This window comes from Sinocyclocheilus rhinocerous, unplaced genomic scaffold, assembly GCF_001515625.1.
Source record: "Sinocyclocheilus rhinocerous isolate Xijiao unplaced genomic scaffold, SAMN03320098_v1.1 C36445778, whole genome shotgun sequence".
Lineage (NCBI taxonomy): Eukaryota > Metazoa > Chordata > Actinopteri > Cypriniformes > Cyprinidae > Sinocyclocheilus > Sinocyclocheilus rhinocerous.
This window is the reverse complement of record NW_015781165.1, coordinates 1-1142: the sequence shown is the minus strand read 5'-3', so window position 1 is coordinate 1142 and position 1142 is coordinate 1. Positions and strand designations below refer to the sequence as shown.

Sequence of the window (1142 nt, the reverse complement as noted above, 5' to 3'; positions counted from 1 at the left end):
AATTAAATTAATAATATAAGACTTTGTAATATAAATGATCAATATTACATAAATATTAGAAATTATACATTTATACATCTATAAATGCATAAAACACCCTTATCCTTACACTGCTGTGGCAGTACCACGATACAGTGATGGTACAGAAGGCAATGAACTAAAACTAATCTCAATACACACTCTCAGAAAAAAAGTACAACAGCTGTCACTGTGGCGGTAGTTTTTAAAAAGGTACACTTTTGTACCTTTTAGGTTCTAATATGCACACTTTACTAATAGGTAAGAATATGGACCCTTTAAAAAGATGCCACCCAAGTGACAGGTTTTATACTTTTTTTTCCTGAGGGATCACGAGAGTGCCATACTGCCAGGCCTACCTGTCCAAAAACATACCTTTAGGTACTTTCATGTGAATGCATAACTTTATTTTTCTGTTTGTTCCTAATGTTTTTATTTATCCCTTAATGTATTTAATTTGTTAGCAAAACTATCAAGTATTAAAAATAGGTATTTTGTGCTCAAATATGATTTAGCTTGTCTGTGAGCCTGTAACTTTGGTTATTTGCATATGAGTGACTGCTCCTCCCTGATCCTATAAGACCGCGCGAGCTGCTCCTGCTTTAGCTGCTCGCGCTTGGAAGGACTTGTAAGGACGCACATCAAGAGGATCTTTAACATGTGATGAGATTGTTCAACTGCTGAAACACACAGCAGGGTTTGGCGATGCAGTGTTTGCGTGGATAGTGCTTGACAACAAGCCATCGTTTCATTTTGGATACTTTGGATACTTCCCTCTCGGTTTCATCAAGCTCTTTTCAGTGAGCAATAAGCAATTTTTAGTGATGGCATTTGCCATGCTGCGGCCCATGGCGACTCATCTAGCGTACCCGGATGTTGCCATGATGTCCGAGGATGAGGAGAACCGCAGCGAGAGCGACGGCAGCTCGGAGCAGAGCTACGGCTGCTGTCCCAGTGCGGAGAAGCGGCGGCAAATGTTGCGCAAGTCCACGGTGAGCAGTGTGGTTGTAGTAAAGCAACGGAACGCAGCGAACGCGCGGGAACGCGACAGGACGCAGAGCGTCAACACTGCTTTCACAGCGTTACGGACTCTTATTCCCACCGAGCCGGTGGACAGAAAGCTG

The 1142-nt window shown here is 42.6% G+C and overlaps 1 protein-coding gene across 1 annotated transcript; it reads left to right on the top strand.

Moving 5' to 3' along the window:
- Nucleotides 1-646: 646 nt before the first annotated feature.
- LOC107736026 (transcription factor 15-like) lies at nucleotides 647-1136 on the top strand (the record flags this gene model as incomplete). The annotated part of the gene is made up of 1 exon (XM_016547542.1): nucleotides 647-1136. A coding segment is annotated over exon 1 (294 nt), but the record flags the coding sequence as incomplete, so codon positions are not given.
- Between the last annotated feature and the right edge of the window lie 6 nt (nucleotides 1137-1142).